We start from the raw sequence: 22,176 nt of genomic DNA, 5'->3' as shown, positions 1-22,176 counted from the left end.
AGGAGGAGGAGGAGGAGGAGGAGGAGGAGGAGGAGGAGGAGGAGGAGGAGGAGGAGGAGGGAGGAGGAGGAGGAGGAGGAGGAGGAGGAGGAGGAGGAGGAGGGGGAGGAGGGGGAGGAGGGGGAGGAGGGGGAGGAGGGGGAGGGGGAGGGGGAGGGGGAGGGGGAGGGGGAGGGGGAGGGGGAGGGGGAGGGGAGGGGGAGGAGGAGGAGGAGGAGGAGGAGGAGGAGGAGGAGGAGGAGGAGGAGGGAGGAGGAGGAGGAGGAGGGAGACTGAGGCTGCCCGGGCCCTCGCCCTGCCTCTCCTTGTCTGTCTCTCCGCGCAGGGCCCGCCGCCCGCCCCGCAGCCCCGCCGGCGGGGAGGGGTTTCCCGGGACGAGCCGGCCCCTTTCATCCAGGAAGTGAAAGCGACGTCGGGGTCAATGAGAACAAACTGGGAGCCGGGGGAAGGCGGGCGGCGGGCGGCCGAGCGGGGCTCCCGGAGGAACGGCGGCACCGCGGGGCGGGGCGGGGCGGGGCGGGGGCGCGCGGCAGGCCGGCGGGGGCGCGCCCGCCCGGGGGATGCCTGAGCCCGCGCCTCGCGGCCCCCGAGCTGCACGCCGAGCGCTGCGCCGCGGCCTTTGAGGCGGCTGGTGCGGGCGGAGGGCGGCCTGGGCGGCGGGGCCCCCGGCGAGGGTCGGGCCGGGAAGGGCCGCGCGGCTCTGCCTGCTCCCCGTCGGCGGCCGGCCGGGCCAGGAGGATGCGCGGCGCCGGGCTCTGAAGCATGGAGGGGGTTCTGTACAAGTGGACCAACTATCTCACAGGTACGGGGCGCCGGCCGCGACTCCCGGGGACCCGCTTCGCCCCCGCCGCCCGGTGTGCGGCCACCCTCCCTGGGAGGACCCGCTTCTCCGGGACCCAGGTTCGGCCCCTGCGGAGACCGCGCCCCTGCCCCCGGCTGGGAAATGCACCTGAGCCCCGCACCTGCCTGCGGAGCCCGCGTCTGCCTCTGCGTGTAGCTACCTGCTCGCAACAGTTACTCGTGGGTGGTGCTGCTTTTCCTTTTTTTATTTCTTTTTGGCACTATCCCTCCTTAGTCATACTTAATTCATTTTGGTATTTTGGTTCACGGCTGAGTTGGAGAAATGGAACCTTTAAATCAAGATTTAATGTTTAAGATTTCTCATACACCCCCCCCCATATATTTTAATTTCCTTAGCAAGCTGGTTTGTTTTCAAGGTTGTCTTGAAGTTGTTTGAGGGTATCAAGTGCGATTCTTTTCTTTTTTTTTTTTTTTGAAGTTGTCCCTGGACAGCACTCTCTCAGGGACCAGTTGTCAACGACACACACACACACACACACACACACACACACGCACACAAATGTAGGGAAATGTGTAAGAAATAATAGGAGAAAATGCACTACACAGAAGTGGAGCAGACACATCGGTGTCAGCCAAGGAATGGGTCGGAGAGAACTACAAAGAGTTAGGTGTTTCTGTAGGGAAGACAGACCAGCAGGAAAGAACTAATTTCCTTCCTTCGTATTCATACAATTATTTGTCTTATGAGAAAGAAATAGACCAAAATACGGCTTAGCAGTGACATATATAGGAGGTGCCGGGGACCAGTGTCAACACTGGAAGCTTTTGACCAACAGTCTGGCTTATTAACAGAACCTTCAATCTGTGCTCCGGGAGTTGGCACAGTAGATGAAGCCTTGGATTCTCAAGCACAGGTCCTGAGTTCAACCCCCCCAGCAGCACATGTACAGGAGTGACGCCTGGTTCTTTCTCTCTCTGTTTTCATGAATAAATAAATAAAATTAAAAAAAAAGAACCTTAAATCTCAGCTATAAACCCCCACCTCTGCCTTTAGCCAACAGCAAGGACGGAGCTCTTCTTCTCTCAGGAATTCAGTCTCATAAAGCTATGAATGAAATGAAGCAGTTTATTCTGAAATTGTCTTTAACTCCAGAGTTGTATGACTCCAGTAAGTGAGAGGAAAATGGGATGGTTCAAATGAAGTAGTAACGCTTACATCCCCGAGGAACAAAAATTAGATGATTTTTTATGTGCTAGAGAGAGAGAGAGAGACTAGACCACTGTTGTGCCTGCATAAGTTAGTGCCAGGTGTCCAGCCAGGGGCCTCGTGCGTACAAGTCTTGTGCTCGCCTGGTGAACCACTTCCCTGACCTCTGTCTGGGAAGTTCTTATTAGTCACGAGGCTGTCATACACGATTACAAACTATTTTCAAAGAATACAAGAATATACGCTTTGAGACGTGAGCAAAAGATGGCCTCAGTGTAGGTCTTATGGTCCACTTCTTTACTGTTAAAAGTGTTGAAGCCCCTCGTTAATCGGAGCACTAAACTTAAGCGCATGTAAAATCTCCACAGAAAACACTTAAAGGCACAGAAAGCACCGAGCTACAGTTGCCTTATTTTAAAATGTGTACTACTAGCACTAGATTTATAGCATCAAATACTCAACACTTAGGATACACAGATGTTTTGTTTTATTCTCACTAAAACTCCGTAAGCAGTCTCTCCTTCCCCCATTAAGGTTATTGCTGGGGCTCCATGCCTGCATGATCCACTGCTCAGGGTGGACTCTGGTTTTAGAGACAGGGTGGGAGAGACACTACAGCACTTCTCTCAGCTTTCAAAGCTCCCCCTTTGCATAGTGCTCCTGTGTGTTTGCTGGGACTCGAACCCAGGTCCTTGAGCATGGTGTAAATCTACTATGTGTGCTGTCTTCTGACAACCCCCCCCCCTTTTGTTTCTATAAGTGATATTGTAACAGGAACGTTTAAAGAATGAGAGAGATTTTGCAAGAACAGTTTAATAGAGATGATTTTATTAACTTTTAAAATGGTAGTTTCTGTGCTTTGAGATGCCAATGACATCTCATGGCCAGCATTCATAAACACAGTGTCTTGGCAAGTTTTTGACCACTCATGCATAGCCCAGAGCACTGTGTGATGATTGGAATGAGTCATAATTTATCCGAGTAAAATGTGGTCTTGGGGGTCCGGCAGTGGTGCGTTGGGTTAAGCGCACATAGTGGAAAGAGCAAGGACCAGCATAAGGATCCGGGTTCGAGCCCCCGGTTCCACACCTGCAGGGGGGTTGCTTTACAAGCAGGTGAAGCAGGTCTTCAGGTGTCTTATCTTTCTCCCTCTCTATCTTCCCCTGCCCTCTCAATTTCTCAGTCCTAGCCTTTAGGAGTAGTGGATTCATAGTGCAGGCACTGAGCTCCAGCAATAACCCTGAAGGCAAAAAAAAAAAGTGGTCAAGGCGGCATTCTTTTCATCTCTTATTACACTGAGCCGAGCTCTTCTCATGCTTAAGCAGTTAAATTAACTGCTGGTATGCAAAGCAAAAACTTGTTAGAGTGGATTATTTTGTTTGGAATAGTTCCATTTTTAAAAGTTAAAATTGACTCTGGCATACTGATTTTCAAAAGGATGACCAGCTGTTTATACTAAGTAATCTTTAAGGAACCTTCCAGTTTGAAGGCATTGTTTTTTGAGAGTATGAAATTAACAGTGTGTGTGTGTTAATAACTTTTAAAAGTTATTTTTATTTATTGGCTAGATAGAGACAGTCATCGAGAGGAAGGGAGAGGTAGAGAGGGAGAGAGAATGAGAGACATCTGTCTCATTGCTTCACCACTTGCAAAGGTCCCCCCCCCGCAGGTGGGGTGTGCTTTAATAATTTAAATTTGAAGTTTCCTCAGAAATTTTACCCAATGGAGATTGACGCAAGAATATTTTGGGCAGGGGGGCTGGGTTGCGGTGCACCAGGTAGAGCACACACATTACCTTGCATGAGAACGTGGGTTCAAGTCTGGCATCTATACCTCTTAAGAGAGGAAGCTTCATGAGAGGTAGAACATTGCTATTGTTTCCCTGGTTATGGAAAAAAAGATATATATATATATATATATATACATACATACACACATTTATGAAATAGATATATATATTTCAGGCAAGGCTAGTTTATAAAAACTTTCATTGTGAGAATGTTTTATAGCAAGAAATAACATAATCATGGTTTTCTGTGATTATATAACTAAAGGCCGTTTCTATGAGATACTAGTGTTACTGTCAGCAGATAAATTTCTGTTAATGTTTTTCAAAAGTAAGTTCCATGTGGATCTTTTGAGGCTGCTGGGGATTGAACCTGGGTCTTCAGAGCCTCCATATTAATGCTTCTTGTTACATTTGATCTTTGTAGGTTGGCAGCCTCGTTGGTTCGTTCTAGATAACGGAATCCTGTCTTACTATGATTCACAAGATGATGTTTGCAAAGGAAGCAAAGGAAGTATTAAGATGGCAGTTTGTGAAATTAAAGGTAAGTATTGATAGAATTTTAGGGGAATTTAAATTTTAGGGAGAGAGACACCTACAGCCCTGCTTCACCACTTGTGAAACTTTCCCCCTACAGGTGGGGACCTGGGGCTTGAACCTGGGGCCTTATGCACTGTAATATGTGCGCTCAACCAGGTCCACCACCACTTGGCCCCATCTATTCTTATTTCTTAACTTCTGTCCATGAGTGAGATCATTCTATACTCATCCTTCTCTTTCTGGCTTATGTCACTTAACATGATTCCTTCATGCTTCGTCTAATGAAGTGAAGAAGGTGAATCCATCATTCTTAATAGCTACTATTCTAATGGAAGGTGATCATGGTTTTGTTAAGATACAGAAGTGCTTCAGCCTGGTATGATGTTACTTGTTACTCCCTAAGATATAAGGGGTATGATTTTGCTGCTTATTTTTTAACTAACATATTGAAGTATACATCAGTAAACGTTGGCATTCCAGGTACTCAGATTTGATCTATGAAGTTATTTTCAACTACATTATCATCATCACCCTTACCATTCCAGAATCTCTTTTAGAAATGCCTTATGCTTATAAGTAACATAAGAAAGGCACATCTGAAGCATAAATTATATTTATTTATTTTTGTAGTAAGGGCAGGGTCAAACTGGGGGTGTGCACATGGCAAAGCAGTAAGTACACTGTCCAAATGAGTTACCTTGCCGGCCCAGTAGCAAAACTTTTGTGGCACTAATGCACCGCTGCATACTGAGTGTCTGGTCAGTGATTAACCTAAACTAGGGCGTTTGCCAGACTTCCAGGGTCCCTCATAATTTGATGTTCCTCAGCTTGTCCATTCATGAATAACATTCCTTTGTATTATAATACAAAGCTCAATTTAATTTTGTCTCCTGATAGCCTCAGTACATATTATACTTAATTCCTTTTGAGGCATACAGTTTTCCTCTTACCTAAATTTTGCTATCATCAAATCTTTCTTCCTGAAGTTTTTTTTTTTTTTTTTTTTAAAAAACAACTCCTGAGACCTTCTTACCTTTACCTGTGTTTATGAAAGAAAGGTAGAAAGAAAAAAAAATTTTTTTTAAGCGAGAACAAGAAAGAGAGAATCAGAGGCAGGAATGAGTAAGAATACAGTTCCCCCGTCCAAGGAGTTCTCGCTCCTGCTCCTGTGTCGCCAGTGATCACACCCAAGTCCTCAAGCAGGAGCTGCTCCGCTGCGGAGCCACCTCCCCAGCCCCAGAACATCTGTGTGCCAGGCAGTGTGCTAAGCATGGGCTGCTAACATGCAGACTGTTTCCAGAAAACCAGTTAGAAAGAAGCGGTAAGTATAGGACTGCTTGTGTATTTAAGGTCGGACAGGTTGCTTCAAGTGAGGGAATGGTTGGCTCTCGCTTCTCAGCTAATTTGTTTTCTCTTTCATACACCGCTGCTGATTTGGCGCTGCTGCTAGGCTGGGTGCATGTGAGTGGTGGTCCTGAGGGTGAATGCAGATGGCCACTCAGGGAGCGGCACTGCGGCGTCTTGAGTAGTAGCGTGTTGTTTGGACATATTTAACACTGTTTAAGAGCAATCATTTAATTCTTCCCAAATTACTAAAGGCCTTCTTTGTATTTCCCTCTGTGTTTCTTCTCATCACAGTTCACTCAGCAGACAACACAAGGCTGGAACTAATCATCCCAGGAGAGCAGCATTTCTACATGAGGGCAGTGAATGCAGCCGAGAGACAGAGGTGGCTGGTTGCTCTGGGCAGCTCCAAGGCCTGTTTGACTGATACTAGGACTAAAAAGGAAAAAGGTAATTAATGTTTGTCTTTTGTGGTGAGAATATTTCCTTAAACAGAAATGAGAAATAGGGTAGGGAGTGGTGGGGAGAGAGAGAAAGAGACACCTGCAGCCTGCTCCATTGCTTGTGAAGCTGCCCCCAGCAGGCAGGGACCAGGGACTTGAACCTACGTGCTCCCATGTGGTAGCATGTGTGTGCAGCCAGGTGCCCCACTTCCCAGCTCCATTGCCTTTTAGTGATCTCTTCTAAAGGAATAGTCAGAAATGTAGGAGAAAATAGCATACTTTGATATTTATCTTAGTAAACACTTATAACCAATGCAGTGTTTAAAATTAGGGGGCGGAGGAGCTCAGTAAACCGTAGACTGATACAGACTGATCTGTTGAGACAAAATGTTCATAAGGAGTTTTATTTTAATTTTATTTTTTTAACAAACTTTAAAAAAATTATCCATAGTTATTTATTGGATAGAGACAGCTAGAAATTGAGAGGGTAGGGGAGATAGATAGATAGATAGATAGATATAGAGAGATACCTGCAGCACTGCTTCACTACTTGCAAAGCTTTCTCCGTGCAAATGGGGACCAGGGCCTAGAACCACCACCTGGTCCCCTGAATGAAAGAAATTAATCACATAAAAAAGAAAGTACTGTGGGATTCCACTTCTATAAGGTCTTAGGTTCACAGAGGTAGAAAGTGATCTCGAGGAGCTCATGGGCTCAGGGCTAAGGCTTGCGGGGGTTAGTGTTTCATGGATAATGAGTTTCAGCTGGTGAAGAAGAAAAATATCTGGAAACAGTGATTCTAAATGCTGTAAGACAGTGTGAGTGTACTCAGCACCATTGAACCATTCCTTAAAATGGTAGATTTTTGTCTCACGCACTCACATTGCAATTCGAAAGAAAAGATATGAGCCCCCACTCCCTACCTGCAGATGAAACAGGTCTGCAGGTGAAGCAAGTCTGCAGGTGTCTGTCTTTCTCTCTCCCACTCTCTCTCCTCTCCCCTCTCTATTTCTCTCTGTCCTTTCAAAAAAAATAGAAAGTAAAAAAAAAATTGCTGCTGGGAGTGGTGGATCTGTAGTGCCAGCAGCGAAACCCAGTGATAACCCTGGTAGCAATTGAAAAAAAAAAAAAAAAAAAGGGAACGAATGATTTAAATTGAGCTATAAATTAATCGAGGTTAGTTGAAATGGGCAGGTAAAGCTGCTTTGGTGTACTCTGGCTAGAGTGATTTTTTTTTTTTTTTTAATTTCTTTATAGGGGAATTAATGTTTTACATTCAACAGTAAATATAATAGTTTGTACATGCATAACATTTCCCAGTTTTCCATATAATAATACAACCCCCACTAGGTCCTCTGTCATCCTTCTTGGATCTGGGCGGAGGGTAGATAGCATAATGGTTATGCAAAAAGACTCTCATGCCTGAGGCTCCAAAGTCCCAGGTTCAATCCCCCGCACCACCATAAGCCAGAGCTGAACAGTGCTCTGGTGTATTTCTCTATGTCTGTGTCTTTCTCTCTCTCTCTGTCTGCATATCACTCAAAAATAAAAAATCAATAAAATACCGGTTAGAGTGATTTTTATAGCTCGTACCACAGAGCCTTGTGACTGGCTCAGGGGCCATGGAGACAACCCAAAATTTACTGTGTTTGTCCATTCGCCCCTCTTCTGTCCCCTGCAGTGATACTTCTAATGGTATTGGTAAGTGGGTGGCTGAAATCATGACTGGATGTTTAGCCTGTCTTATGTCAATTAAGAAAGTTCTTAATAATAAAAATGTTCTGAAAACAATATAATGTGAAAATAAATCTATAAGAGACACAGAAGATCAATGAATTGCTATATTCAATAGTTTTAACTATATAAAAGTTAAAATCTTATGCCAAAATATGTAGGAAACAACACTGAAATGACAGATATATTTTTTTCCCTTTTATTGGGGGATTAATGTTTTACATTCAACAGTAAATGCAATAGTTTTTTTTTTAAATACAATAGTTTTACATGCATAACATTTCTCAGTTTTCCACATAATACAACCCCTGACATGACAGATCTTGAATACTGCATAGGACACATGAAAGACTATAATTTTTAATATTTACAGGCTTTATTTTTTCTTTTATAATTTATTTACTTATATGTTGCTCAGAGAACAACCAGGCATCAAACTTGAAAGCATGTGTAAGGGAAAAGAAAAGCTCTACAATAATGAAAATTATAGTAATGATGATAATGCTTGGAAATATGTGTAGGTGACAAGAAAAGCCCCCCCGTAATAACAACAACAGTAAATAATAATAAATACAAGACTTTTTAAAAACTTATTTTCCCTTTTGTTGCCCTTGTTTTATTGTTGTAGTTGTTATTGTTGCTATTGATGTTGTCATTGTTGGATAGGAAAGAAAGAAATGGAGAGAGGAGGGGAAGACAGAGGGGGAGAGAAAGACACCTGCAGACCTGCTTCACCAGTTGTGAAGTGACCCCCCCCTGCAGGTAGAGAGCCAGGGGCTTGAACCGGGATCTTTACATGGATCACAAGACTTTTCAAATGAAAGATGAGTAATAGAATGAAAATATTCTGTATAGGACATGTAGTGGTCATCACACTCTATATAGAAAATAGTTTACCCAAACTTAATGCCAGACATTGAACTGCCAGTTGTTTCCCCACTTATCTGAAGAGAAAGGGTTTCCTCGGGGGCCTTGTATCTTATTTCCAAGGTCTCATGCTTATGAAGTTATAGATGTTTGTGTCAGTTGTCTTTTAAAGTGTTTCCTCTTTCTTGTATTGCTCAAAGAATATGACAGCATCTAACTGAGTGCTTATATGTTTCTTGCAGAAATAAATGAAACTAGTGAATCTTTGAAAACCAAAATGTCTGAACTTCGTCTCTACTGTGACCTCTTAATGCAGCAAGTTCATACAATCCAAGAGTTTGTTCACCATGACGAGAATCATTCACCTCCCAGCATAGAGGTAGGTAGGACAGCTTGATCCCTAAATGTCCTGTTATGCTTCTTGCTACACTGCACTGAAGCATTTTCAGAATGGGTGACTGCCAGCTATTTTGGGCTCTCCCTACTGTAGCGTAGTTGGGACTATGTAAAGTATTCTTATTTTTTTTCTGTGCAGCCAGAGTAGAACAGGAAGCAACAGATTTTTCCAGGAAATCAAGGCCTTTGATAATTTGGAGGTTGGATTGGGGGAGAAACATTCTAGACTTTGTCCTCTTGGCTGAGTGTGTAACATCATTGGACGACTACTTTTTCTTTTGATAAATTCCCAGCTTGAACTACTGAGAATTAATTGCTTAGTTTTATAAAGTAATAATAATAATAACAATAATAACCTTCTCAGAGCAGTGATATGAGAATCAAAATTCAATCTTGAAGGACCTGGCTATGAAACAGACTCACCCTTTCTGATAAAATAGTTCTAGCTCCTAATGTTCTCCAGGTAGAACCAGCATGGCTTCCTGACTCCTTGTGCTCAACCTGCGAGAGATGGGACACAAAAAAATTTCCCTCTCTTTTCTGTGGTCCTCTCCTCTTGGGAAGTAAGTCGGTATAAAGTAGGTTGTATTTGGCCATAGGTGTCAAACTCTTAAGGACTGTCTTCCTGAAAAGCTCTCTGCAGTTAGGTACCTCCACATTTATGCTAACTCTGTACCAGTATCAGAGAGCCAGGCTGGTGCAGTGCTTCTGTGCTGCTATTCTTGGTGTTTTTTGTTTTTTTTTTTCATCTTTATACTCAAGACTTCCATGTAACTGCCAAGGTCCCATAAAGACTGGAGGCAGTGGGGACATGAAGTGAAGAGAGCACTCAATGAGCCAGAACTCTGCTTGTATTAGTGAATGAAAAAAAAAAAAATCCCAGAAGATTTTATTTTTTGTCTGAGTCAAAGGAAATCATTATAAGAAAGACACGAATTTTATGAAGGCCTATGGACTAATCTATGACTGACTTAGATTAGCCTTTATGTATTGCCCATAGTCAAGATACTTTGCTGTTGCTTTTATTCTGTCCATGAAGGGAGTATTTGATTTTGCCAGTCAGGAGGTTGGATTTAGGGTAGGACTGAATCATGCCTGGCACTAAGTAGCCCTCAAAAGTATTCTGCTGCTGTGGCTACCTTTAAAATTCTGAAAGTTAGAAAATAAGTTTTTAGTGAGGTATGTCTAACATAAATTTCTGCCTGTAGTACTCCACGATGACAATTAGTTTAAATGGAAAACTTATTTTATTTGGAATCTAATTTTCTAAGTTGTTCATTTGAGTGACAGACATTTCTTATTATGCATTGCTTTAATTTCAAGGTAATTTTTAAATAGGTTTGGACATGATTTAGGAAGGCATCTTTTGGAAATGTTATGTCATGACTAGGTTCTAAGGCAGTACATGAATCATGTAGCTATGTCTGAATCTGTTCAACTCTGTGTATTCTTTTCCAGAACATGAATGAAGCCTCTTCTCTGCTGAGTGCCACATGTAATACCTTCATCACAACCCTCGAGGAGTGTGTGAAGATAGCAAACGCCAAGTTTAAGCCCGAGATGTTTCAGCTCACCCATCCAGATCCCCTAGTTTCTCCCGTGTCACCTTCTCCTGTCCAAATGGTTGGAACTTCTTGTTTTTCTTCCATTGATAGTATCTTTTTTTTAAAGGTTGGAAACTGGCAGTAGGGGATGTGAGGATGGGTTGACAACAGGTTGCTTTTTGTTTGTTTGCTTTTTGCTTATTTGCTTGTATTTGTATTCTGTATTGTGGTTTCCTAGCTAGTGAACTCAGCACATGTGCTGCAGTCCTCATCTTCTCCCTTTGGAGGGACTCTCATTCACCCAGTGCATCAGGAAGCCCTTATAATGCCGTGTGTGTGTGTGTTTGTGTGTGTGTGCTGTGACACACACAAAGCTAGGGAGCATAGTTGTGCTTGGTAAACACAGCACAGTGGAGTTATGTTGTAGCCAAATTGGTATAGAATTCAACAACTCTTTAAGGGAGCTATAATGGGATTGAAATAACCTATTACATGGCAAACAGCATCTTTTTTAGTCAGTTGAGGTTGACTCTATCAGGAAGACAAATTACTTAATCTCCTTCCACCTCAGTTTCTTTCTTTTTTTTCCCCTATGTTTTATATTTATTTCTCCTTTTGTTGTCCTTGTTGTTTTCCATTGTTGTTGTAGTTGTTGTTGTTATTGATATCGTCATTGTTGGATAGGACAGAGAGAAATGGAGAGAGGAGGGGAAGACAGAGGGGGAGAGATAGACAGTCACCTGCAGACCTGCTTCCCCACCTGTGAAGCAACTCCCCTGCAGGTGGGGAGCCGGGGGCTCGAACCGGGATCCTTACGCAGGTCCTTGCGCTTTGTGCCACGTGCGCTTAACCTTCAGTGCTGCCACCCGACTCCCGCACCTCAGTTTCTTAATCTGTGTTTTCCACATCTGTGGGTTGTTTATTGTTTTTTATCCTTTGATTCTTCGGAACAATAAGTATTATTTATTTTTACCAGGACTGGTGGATTTGTTTTTCCTTTTAGGTTAATAAACTTGCTCAAGCAGATTATTGGGAACTTGTGGGTAAGATAAGATCTGATAAGGCTTTATATATTTTTTTCCTTGAAGTTTTCATGCACCATTTTGTAGACTACTGTAGCAGTTACTCAAGGACTGTTACAAGAAAGAATAGGGTCCAGTTTATCCTGACGCTGTCATTTTAGGATGGCAGATTTAATTATGTGCAGCTTAGTAAAAAAATTTTTTTTTATTGCCGTCAGGGTTATCGCTGGGGCCCAGTGGCACTATGAATCTAGCACTCCTGGCAGCCATTTTTCCTTTCTCTTTCTAAGTTTTATTAGACAGGATAGAGAGAAATTGAGAGAGGACAGGGAGATAGAGAGAGGGAGAGGTGGGAAGTGGGCTTGGTATCCAGGTCCTTGCCCCTGCTAATGTGTACACTTAAACATGTCCGCACTATCTGGCCCCCAGGAAAAACTCTTCTCTAAATGTATTTAGCTTACTCTTTCCTACTCAGCATTCAGATAGACAAAGACCAGAGCTGGAAGTTAGCTCACCTGGTAAAGTATGTACCTGATAGAGCATGTACACATGAGGCCCAAGATTCAGAGCTGAACACCACATGAGAGCACCAGAAACAGTAGCAGGGGGAACCCCGTGGGTAGTGGAGTGGTGCTGTGCCCATGCTTTATCTTTCTAAAATAAGAAAAACTCAGTCACTATGCAAGGCTGCTGAGTGTTGGTTTGTGTGTGAAAGACTCTGGGCTCATTTCTCAACCTCCACAAATAAGTTCATAAACACACAAATATTCATTTGAGATGTATTTATAATGGTATGTATCTCTTAATAGCTAAAGGTACTTTTTTTTTCTTGTGAAGGTGCATCCTATAGAGTCAACTACAATTAAAATGTCACCTAGCTGCCTCCTTATAAACTAAAAGATAAAAAAAACAAAAGATCTCATTGTATTTAATGAAGAGGAGGAGAGAGGGGCCAGCAGACAGAAACTAGGACACTTTTCTGACCATAGACTGTTACAGCGATCTCAACTCTGGGCTTCAGGTTTGCAAAGAATGCATTCTGCCCACCCAGCTACAAACTGCCTCATTTTTGCATTGACTACTTGAAGAAAATACCTTCTGTTAGAAATACTGTGTAGTCTATAAAGTAAACAAAGTCATATGTGTATGTTATATATAGGAAACGATATAGTATCAATCCAAATTCTTTTTTCTCAGTAGAAACATTAGAGGGTTTAGACAAGGAAATATTGATTAGAAATCACTTTTCTTCAACATGTCATTTTATTTCATACATGAGGCCAGACTTGGAGCTTTGATGATTAGTACTGGAGAAATAGTCAGAAGTTATTTAAGGGAACATCTTTTTTTTTTTTCTTCTTCTTCTTAATAACATGTATAAATGAAAAAATTTGTGAATTCCAAAACAATTTTTAAAATATTTATTTTTTGGGTAGAGACAGCAGCTATAAATTGAGAGGAGGGGGGAGACAGAAAGTGAGAGACAGAGAAAGAGAGAGAGACCAACCTGTGGTACTGCTTCACCACTCACAAAGCTTTCTCCCTCGCAGGTAGGGACTCGAGGTTTGAACCGAGGCCCTTGCTCGTTGTAATATGTGTGCTCAACCAGGTGCATCACCAACTGGTCCCTCCAAAACAATTAATTTTTTTTTTTTTTCTATGAGAGAGTGACACCAGAACATCACTCAACTTTGCTTTATGGTGAGACCAGGGATTGAACTTGGGAACTCTGGGCCTTCAGACAGCAAGGCTTAACATGTTGATCTATCTTCCAGGCTCCAAAATCATTTAACGTGAATTTTTTTTTTTTTTTTTTTTTTTACCAGAGCACTGCTCAACTCTGGCTGATGGTGGGGCAGGGAATTGAACCTGGGATTTATAAGCTTCAGGCATGAAAGTCTCTTTGCATAACCATTATGCTCTCTACCCCCCGCCCTTAAATGATCTTATAAACACTTTATGTAGTTAATCTCATTGTATCTTCCTTAACATTAACTTGTTTTATATCATCATGTGGATTCAAATAGTTATTTTGATCTATTACTGGGTGATAATTGTGAAGATATTGTTGGGAGAGAAAGGAAGTGATTTATTTCTGTTAAAAGGAGAGATTTGAATTCAGTTCCATTTTCATTTAAGTCACATTAACTGTCTTGTCTGCACATTGGATAGGACATATCATTTCAACTGGGATTTTTCAGAGCAACTGGTGGCTCATGTTAAAATTTCGCAAACATTTATATAACAGAAGTGTCAGACTTGGATATGTAAGCCTCTTCAGTTCCAGTGTGAAAAGGCATGCAGTAATCTGCCTCTCTGTGTAGTTCTACCGTTTACATTCTGTTTCCCACTTGTCATATTAATGCTCTGTTTAATCAGATAGCTTTAATTTTTAAAACTGTAGGTTTTAGAAACTATTTGATGATTAGACTTCTGAGTTCTTTCAGGACTTGAATTATCAGTTCTATCTCCCATGTAAACCATACTTTAGAACATCTGAGTAATAGCTTCCTGACTAATGCGCGATAAAGAGAAGCTTTGGTAACAGACGATATTCCGGCCCCTTAAAAATAAAAGACATTTGTTAGACTATTTTCTCACTTGCTACATATTTTCACTTTTTTTAAGGCTGTTTATATGTGATGTTTCTTCTATTTTATATAAGACATATTTACACATATATTTACATGGTTGATATAATTAATTTTAACATGTAAATTATATATGCATATATAATCTATTTTTCTATTGACAGAAACATCCAGCATGTTTTTGATATATGTCAAGAGAGATTCTAATTAATGGCATTAGAGAAAGTTTGCCATGGGACTAATGTTCCTTGGGTTTATAAAAAATATATTTCTTTATCCAGTTATCTTTTCCTAAGTAAAAGATATTATTACTTTATGTTAATGATGATAGCAATATTATCCTAGAGCTGTATTATTCTACTGGACATATGAATTGTGCTCATTTTGTTTTAATTTCTAGATGAAGCGTTCTGTCAGTCACCCTGGTTCTTGCAGTTCAGAGAGGTAAAACAATCTCTTCTTTTGACTGAGCTCTCTCACAATTGTATCTACTTAGAGAAATTCTCTGATCCCTTCGTATAAAGTGGTGTGGCACGCAAATCCTGTCAGCAGTGTGGTTCTGATTTATGTGCTCAGCATTTATCTTAGTGCTCACTACTAGGCACGGCCCAGATGCTAGTCAGTAAAAGAGGGCAAAGAAAAGCAGCAGCAACAGCAGAAAACGCTTTGTTACCAGTTGGCAGGACTGGGTCGGTTTGCTTGTCGGGAGTTAGCAGTCTTGGTCAGTGTTTCCCAGTCCCCAGTTAAGTCTGCTGCTACTCAGGTGTATGGTTCTAGAACACTGTGCTTCCCAGAGTCTGTTTACTGTGGAGATGGAATTCCAGTGTGGAGATCACCAGCCCTGCTTTCAGCAGCATTGCAGAGATCATCACAGTGACTGCTGCCACCTGCTTGATAGCAGCTACTTTCTTGTTTCCTGTGGTAATACTGTAAGTTTACTATCATAATAGATTACGGCGCTGGGAGTTGGTACCGTCCCAGCCTTACTCCAGGACACAGATTAAACACAATTCCACAAACACAATTTTATCACAGAAATAAGTGGGTCGAAAGAATCATGCTTCAATTTAAAACAAAAACAAACTTCTAAAAACATTCTGTACTATAAGATGGTCAAATAGGGACGACCTGTGTTTACCTTCTCCCATAAGAACAGCAAAGATACAACAATTCCTGAACATTCTGCATAGAATTAAAGTTCCACATCTTAGTGGTATTTTCCCTTTGCAGCTGTAGCATAGAGTCTAATTTATTTTTTTGTTGTTTTTTAAATTTTTACTTATTTTCCCTTTTGTTGCCCTTGGTTTTAGTTATTGTTGTAGTTATTATTGTTGTCATATAGGACAGAGAGAATTGGAGAGAGGAGGGGAAGACAGAGAGGGTGAGAGAAAGACAGACACCTGCAGACCTGTTTCACCACCTGTGAAGTGACTCCCCTGCAGGTGGGGATCGGGGGCTCGAACCAGGATCTTTACGCCGGTCCTTCTGCTTTGCACCTCGTGCGCTTAACCCGCGGTGCTACCACCCAACTCCCATAGAGTCTAATTCTTAGGGAAGGGTGTCTCTTCTGTCTTCACTGCTTGGATGCTGACCTTTTGTTCTCTGCTGTGTAACCTATTCTGAGTTTCTAGTCCATTTTTTCGCAGAATGTTCATGAGAGAACATTCTTATGGGAGAATTTGCTGTTCTTATGGGAGAAGGTAAACACAGGCCCTCCCTATTTGACTATCTTAGTATAGAATTTTTTAGAAGAGTTTTTTTTTCTTTCTTTCTTTCTTTCTTTTTTTTTTTTTTAAAGAAAAATTGAAGTATGATCCTTTTGACCCACTTATTTTTGTGATAGAATTTTGTTTGTAGAGCTGGGGCCTCACACATACATGACTTCAGTGCTTGCAGATTGTTTTTTCAAAGTGAAAAGGGGAGAGAGAGAGAGAGAGAGAGAGAGAGAGAGACCACAGCACTGGAGCTTTCAGCAGTGTCGTGTTGATTCATGTGGTGCCAGCAGGGCTCAGACACGGACCATGTGCATGACAGATCACCCACCCAGCCTGCCTGCTAGCTGCCTCTTTGTTTCCGCAATAATTTTTTTTTCTGGGCAGTACCTTGCCCTTTTTATTTGCATGGGTAAGACTTTGCCAAAGCTAGTTTTAAAAGCCGCAACACTGGACTGTCCGGCTGTAGTAGCTGAGGTGCTGCTACATGGCGAGGATTTGTCTCTTGATTCTCTTACAGCTAGTTTTCTGACTTTCTGAATGGGGTTTTAAAAACAATTTTTTCTGGTTCCTTTCTTGTCATCTTTATCTGCCCGCGTAGCAGCAGCCAGTGAGTTGAATTCATGTTCCTAGACTGCCCGTCTTCTTCACTTCACAAAAATGGTTTTTATCAGATATGGAGCATCAGAAATCTAACTTCTAGTTTTCAAGCATTAAAAAAAACCATTTCAGTTACTTATCTGTCTATGAGAAAGAGAGTGAAAGGGAGAGGGAACTGGAATATCACTCTGGCATGTGCATTGCAGGGGCTCAAACTCAAGCCCTCGTGCTTGAGGATTCAACACTTTCTCCACTGCACCACCTCCAGGCCACACAGCATTTGTTAATTGTATGTCCACTGTCCAGATGGACCCTCCTTTATAAGAGAAATCGCTCCTTCTTCATGGATCCTCCTTACCCATTTAGTTCAGCTCCAAGCCTATGTTCTACAGGCTACCAGCTAGAGTGTTTTGCCCTTGTACCTAATTCAGAATCAATACAAGATTACTGAGACAGGATTTAGAGAAGTAATTTCAGACTCCTAGAAAGTTGAGGGTGTTTCCTTTTGTTTTGGGACCTTAATATTTCGATGCTTTTCATTTAATTTGCAGGACTAGTCACCCTATGAAAGAACCAGTGCCTACATTTTACCGGTTCTCACAGAGACGACGAAGAACCTACTCAGACACAGACACCTGTAATGATATTCCTCTTGAAGATCCAGATCGTAAGTGAGATGGGCTCATTTTCTCTCCTTTTCTTTTTTGACCTAGTTAACCAAATTATGCAGACTTCTATAGATGCTGAGATGAAGGATGCATTGAACATTGTACTTTGTGTTTGGGATTAATTCCTTTATCCATAGCTAAGCAAATGGCACACATTTAGCAGCAGCTCATAATTTGCTTCCAGATAGATAGCATCATTACTAAGAGGTATTGAGTATTTATACATATAACATGTCTGTGTGTTATGTGTATAGTCTCTTATATTTTTACTCCTTAATATCGTTTTATTTGTATTGCATTTTCATTTGAAACTTGTTAGAAGAAAGCACAGATTGTGGGTAGGATTGCAGGAGAGAAATTAAGGCAAGTCCTAGTTCAAAGAAAAATGCAGAACAGCAAAATAAGAAAACATAGGCAGAACTCTCTTCCATTTAAGTTCTTGTAACATCTTCACTGATTCAAATCCAATTGCAAGGAAAAACAAAAGCGAAAATAGACCAGTAGGAGGACTACATCAAACTGAAAAGCTTCTGCACAGCAAAGGGAATTACTGTCATAATGGAGATCCCTCACAGAGTGGGAGAGAATCTTTATGTGTCAGACATCAGACAGAGGACTGGTAACCAAAATATGCACTGAACTCACCAAACTCAACAGTTAAAAGATTAACAACTCCATTGAAAAGGGGGAATGGGGTGGGGCAGAAGATATGGGCGGAATATTATCCAGAGAAGATATCTTGCCACGTGCGCTTAACCCACTATGCTACCGCCTGACTCCCCGGAGAAGATATCTTAAGTGCCGACAGATGCGTGAGAAAATGCTCATTCTGTGCTGATCAGGGGAATGCGAATAAAAACAATGATGAGATACCACTTTATACCCCTGAGAATGCCAGACATTAGGAAAGATACAAATAGCAAGTGTTGGAGAGGCTGTAGGGCAAAGGGACTCTCCTCCATTGCTGGTGGGAATGTGAATTGGTCTAGCACCAATGAAAAACAGTCTGGAGATTCATCAGAACTCTAGAAATGAACCTACCTTATGACCCAGCAATCTCTCTCCTAGGGATTTACTCTCAGGGAAAACAAAAATACCTACCTGAAAAGCCTTATGCATACTTATGTTTATGGAAGCACAGTTTGTAATAGCCCAAACTTGGAACCAACCCACATGCTCAGTGTTGGATGGGTAAGGAAACAGTGCTACATACACACAATGGAGTACTATACAGCTGTTTAAAATGAATAAGGCCCTGTTTGAACACACATGTTAAAGTACGCAAGGACCTGGGTTCAAGCCTCTGGTCCCCACCTGCAGGGGGAAAGCTTTATAAGTGATGAAGCAGGTTTGCAGGTGTCTCTCTCCCCTCCCCTCCCCTCAGTATCTGTCTTTACTCCAAAATCAGTCAATCAATCAATCAATCAATAAAACATGAATAGTGTCATCTCCTTTGCAATAGCATGGTTAGACCTGGAAAGAGTCATGCTGACTGAGACAAGCTAGAACGAGAAAGAACAATATCAAATGGTCTCACTTGCAAGTAGAACTGAAGAACAAAGAACAGTAAGGGAAAACACGAGGTGAAGCCTGGCCTGGGTGTAGCGTATTGCGCTGTAGCAAAGGACCGGGGAAGAGGGAAAAGAACAGGATGAAGGGACATTGGGGTCCTGGTGTGTCTCCTAGACACCAGTCAAGGGGAGATGAGAGACTGTGTCTGTGTGTTAAAGACACTACCATAAATCAGTGTGTATTTGGTAATATTTTTGTATGTGTTACTTCAATTCAGAGATTTACATACAAAAAAAACAAAACACCTTGGATCTGAGTTGTCCTAGTTTTGTTACCAGTTGAGTGGTCTAGCATTAGGCAAGTAACTTTTTTTTGGTCTTGGTTTCTTTACTTAGAAAACTAAGAGGATACCAATAGCAAATAAATTTCAACCAGGTTGTGAAAGCTCTATTAATGGAGAAAGACTAAATTCAATCCAGCAAATGGATACTGACTGTCCATTATGTGCCTATCATGATTCTAGCAAAAAAGAAACATTTTGCATTAGATAGTATCGTAATTTATCTTATAAACCTTGAAGTTTCTCCTTATGACTGCTATCTATAGTAGGAAAGTTAGATTTTTGCTTACTACAGGGTCCGGACAGTATTAGCAGGAAGCCAAGGAAATGTCACATCCATGAATATGAAATTAAGAAACTTTTTGATGGTAGACTGTAGTTAATACTGATACATGTGTAGTCTCTTAATTTCTTTCTAGGACCTGTTCACTGTTCAAGAAGTACACTCAATGGAGATTTGGCACCAGTGACCATTCCTGAAGAAAGCAAACTTACGGCCAAAAAAACATCTGAATCAGAAGATCTTCTTCCATCCTTCCCTTCCTAAGGAAATGGAAGAGTCTGACTTCCTTCAAGTATTGCTATGCAAAGGCTGCTGTAATTAAACTTGTTATAGGGAGTAGCTTTTCCTTTAGGGTTTCTCTGCACTTTATAGAGTATTATAAAACAAACAAACAAATGGAAAAAAAAAACAACCCACATAACTTTGAAGTGTATTTTATCTTTATATAGTTTATTTGCAAGAGTATTTTCCTAATAACTTCACAGTATGAATGTGCATCTTTTTTTTTAAACAAATGATGGTGTAACATTTTGGCATCCACAAGACAAATGTAGATATTTTTCTAGAAAAAAAAAAAGAAAAAGAAAAAGAAAAAAAAAAGACTGTGAAGGACCGACAACTTTGTCAGTCTGCTTTGTAGGTTATAAACACAAGGTTTCAGTTTGATAGAAACGTGATATATGTAACCTGTGCCATGGACCAAATGGTCTCCTAAGTCCAGATAAAAATGATTCATGATGGCGACTCGATGGCGCTTGCATTGTATTTCTTTGAGAGAGCAGGAGACACTTAGTATAGCCAAATTCCATGACATACAAAGGATTTTTTCAAAGAGCCAGATTGTGCTGTCCTTCATATGTGAAGCTGACACTACTAATTTGTCAATACCAAATGTTGGGTTAAAGTATTTAATCTTATTTATTTATTTTTTTCTGTTCATCAACAAATGGTTGCACCCTGACTTTTATGACCTCCCAAACTTAAGGTGTGTTCACATTGTCACTTACATGGTTTTACAGAACAGGTTCATGCTCACTTACACCAGAGAAATAAACAACTTTCAATGGAAAAGGATTTTAGTGGTTTTTTTTTTGTTGTTTCTTCCCAAAATAGACAATAAACTGATATCAGGTGTTCATGTTTGCAATCCTCTACAAGATCTAGAGACACTTTATGAGTATTTATACAAAGAAGGAATTCTGTCTAGCTGATTGCACTTGAGGAGGGCATTATTTCAGTGGCAAATCGCATTGGGGGGGTATCCATACCTGTTCCCAGGGTTGTCTTATTTACTGTTTTCTTCATTCACTTTGGAGTGACAGTTTTGTCCAAAGTCTTGAATGATGAGCATTTGAAAACAAACTGGTTTGATGTTTTAAAGTCAATCCTACATTTAATAAATTTATTGTTTTTGTATTCCAATAGTTTGTATAATCGATTGTATTTTTTACACATAGTAATATTGTCTAGTCTTTACCAAATAATATTCAAGCCCAGGGCTTGAACCCAAGTCCTTATACATTGTAATATGTGCCCTTAACCAGGTGTGCCACTCCCTGGCCCCGCCTATTTTACTTTTCATGTGAGTTTTTTTTTAAGTTAATATTTACTTAACTAAAATCTTTAATGAAGATTAAATGGAAATGAAGTCTATATACATTTAGATAAGCTGAATGCTATGCAAAATATTTGGGAATTAAGAAGAATACAAATTATTAGACTTCATTAAATAGGATCTTTTTCTGCTCATATTCTATACATGTTTGAGTAAGAGAAGTTTAATAGTCTATGCTTTCTTAATAAATAGATAATCATATTTTTGCTTTATTTTTTATTGAGAGTTTGCAGAGTGATAAGACCGTGGAACTCAAAGTGATACTGATACGAAGTAAATAAGTTTTAAGAAAGACACTGTGACACTCCTTTGAATCCATATCAAAGAATACCATTAAGGGGGTTGGGCATTGCACATGGCGCAAAGCACAAGGACTGGCACAAGGATCCCGGTTCAAGCCCCTGACTCCCCACCTGCGGGGAGGGGGAGGGGTCGTCACTTCACAAGTGGTGAAGCAGATCTGCAGGTGTCTTTTTCTCCTCCCTCTGTCTTCCCATCCTCTCTCTCTTATCCAACAACAACGACATCAATAACAATAAAATAACCACAACAATGATAAAAAAAACAATTAGGGTAACAAAAGGAAAAAAATAGCCTCTAGGAGCAGTGGATTCATCCGAGTCCCAGCAATAACCCTGGAGGCAAAAAACAAACAAAAAAAAACACCATTTCTCATTGCTTTAAGCAAAACTGAATTCTTGAGCAGTTTTCTGCAAATGTTAAAAAATACATATTTCTGATTCATACCATGTCCCCCCTGGAAACAGTTGCTCTGAGTAGATTTATTGTGACTTGACCACCCCCCCCCCCCATTTAAGAACCAACACATCTCCTGAAATCATTTTTTGAGGGGGCATACTTGTATCTTGACTTACATCTATGTTTTGGTCAATGAACTGGTAGCATGGACACCTTTATAAAGTCTCAAGGATGCTTGCATTGAGAAGCCCCGTGCATTTTCAAGTATACCTGACATTTTTTGAATTTCAAGAAAAATAATGAAGTAAATGAATATGAATACTTTTCTAAGCAATTTGTCAGGATTTCCTATAATGTATAGCTGCTGGATACTCACATCTTGTCCATGGGGTCACTGAAAAATTCAAAGATTCTCTTGACATACCAGTGATCTAAGCAAAATGAGTACTTACTGTTCAAGTGCCTAGTTTCT

General features: G+C 41.0%; 1 protein-coding gene across 3 annotated transcripts; it reads left to right on the top strand.

The window, feature by feature from the left end:
* The first annotated feature begins 646 nt into the window (after positions 1-646).
* On the top strand, positions 647-20,812 carry PLEKHA3 (pleckstrin homology domain containing A3). 3 transcript variants are annotated; one of them, XM_060177646.1, is made up of 8 exons: positions 647-802; positions 4,222-4,338; positions 5,973-6,128; positions 8,965-9,101; positions 10,577-10,789; positions 14,676-14,719; positions 17,139-17,254; positions 19,508-19,726. In XM_060177646.1, exons 1-8 carry the CDS (start codon positions 763-765, stop codon positions 19,513-19,515), a joined length of 831 nt encoding a protein of 276 aa, XP_060033629.1. In that variant the 5' UTR covers positions 647-762; the 3' UTR covers positions 19,516-19,726. The 3 variants fall into 3 exon arrangements, with proteins under 3 accessions (XP_060033629.1, XP_060033628.1, XP_060033627.1); XM_060177645.1 differs by having other exon boundaries at positions 649-802; positions 10,577-10,741; positions 19,527-20,812; XM_060177644.1 differs by having other exon boundaries at positions 649-802; positions 19,527-20,812.
* Positions 20,813-22,176: the final 1,364 nt, after the last annotated feature.

The sequence above is a fragment of the Erinaceus europaeus genome, chromosome 18, assembly GCF_950295315.1.
Source record: "Erinaceus europaeus chromosome 18, mEriEur2.1, whole genome shotgun sequence".
Lineage (NCBI taxonomy): Eukaryota > Metazoa > Chordata > Mammalia > Eulipotyphla > Erinaceidae > Erinaceus > Erinaceus europaeus.
Note: the sequence above shows the minus strand (reverse complement) of the source record. Positions and strands in the feature narration are given on the sequence as shown.